Genomic DNA, 1012 nt, shown 5'->3' on the forward strand with positions numbered 1-1012 from the left:
GAAAACTTACCTAGAAACTGTCTGCATTGCTTAGGCATGATGGAGATGGGAGAACCCAGATAGCAGTCAAAGGCAAAGTGACTCCCAACTTTTAAAGGGATATATGGTTGGTGTAGCTGTGATGTCCCAGAATGATGTGAGAAGCAATTGTTGTTTTTTTAATATGCTTTCCTAGACCAATCCCATTGTGGGGGAGAGAGCTGGTCCAATAAAAAATATTGCTATCAAATCCTGCTTCTCCCAAGATATGCATCTGAAGCAAAGGCAGGATGGGGGACTTCTGAAATGAGACATGCAAGGAGTTCAGTGACATAGACTTCAGGAAAATAGCAGGGCCATACTAATTTTTAGCTCCTCAGCTATCAAAATGAAATTTAAAAAATACACATAACTAAAGGAAAAGACAGCATTTCTGTATGTCTATATGTTATTCTCATTGTGGATTTAAGTTCTTCAGGCTTCCAATGAAATGGCAGAACAAAATAAAACACTTCTCAAGCAACAAGAAATAAGAAACAACCACACCCAATTGCAAGAATCTCTGAAAAACTGCATGCAGCGAAAAAAGGATCTTCAAGACCAGTACAACACACTCGCTGATGCTTTGAAAAAGAAAGGTATTGATGGCTGCTCAATATCCTACCACTTTTGTATTTGGATTTGTGGTGGGTAAGATTCCTGTTTTTCTTGATGAAACAAGTGTTGGCTACTCTTATTCCCACACAGATCTGGAGCCTCAGCTCAGAAAGTTCTATATGAATCTTTGAAAAACATGTTTTCATTGTGACTTCCAGTATCTGCCAGGGACTCACTCATCAGCCCAGACTCAGGATATCTCCCTTGTGCTTTTTGTTTTCAGAGGAAACCTGTGGCCATTGTGCAAAGAGCTGGATTCAGCATGGAGAGAGGTGTTACCATTTTAGTAAAAAGATGAGGACATGGCCTGACAGTAAAAAGTACTGCTCCTCTCAGGGCTCCAGCCTGCTGAAGATTGGAGACAAGGAGGAGTTGG

The 1012-nt window shown here is 40.7% G+C and overlaps 1 protein-coding gene across 1 annotated transcript in view; it reads left to right on the forward strand.

The window, feature by feature from the left end:
* The window catches only part of LOC102371942 (oxidized low-density lipoprotein receptor 1-like), a 12877-nt gene that overhangs the window by 9759 nt on the left and 2106 nt on the right, over positions 1-1012 (forward strand). Inside the window, exons 3-4 of the mRNA XM_025193611.1 lie at positions 450-617; positions 860-1010. Of these exons, the coding sequence (XP_025049396.1) occupies positions 450-617; positions 860-1010 (319 nt within the window). The remainder of the gene's footprint in view (positions 1-449; positions 618-859; positions 1011-1012) is intronic.

The sequence above is a fragment of the Alligator sinensis genome, unplaced genomic scaffold, assembly GCF_000455745.1.
Source record: "Alligator sinensis unplaced genomic scaffold, ASM45574v1 scaffold1245_1, whole genome shotgun sequence".
In the NCBI taxonomy this organism is placed as follows: Eukaryota; Metazoa; Chordata; order Crocodylia; family Alligatoridae; genus Alligator; species Alligator sinensis.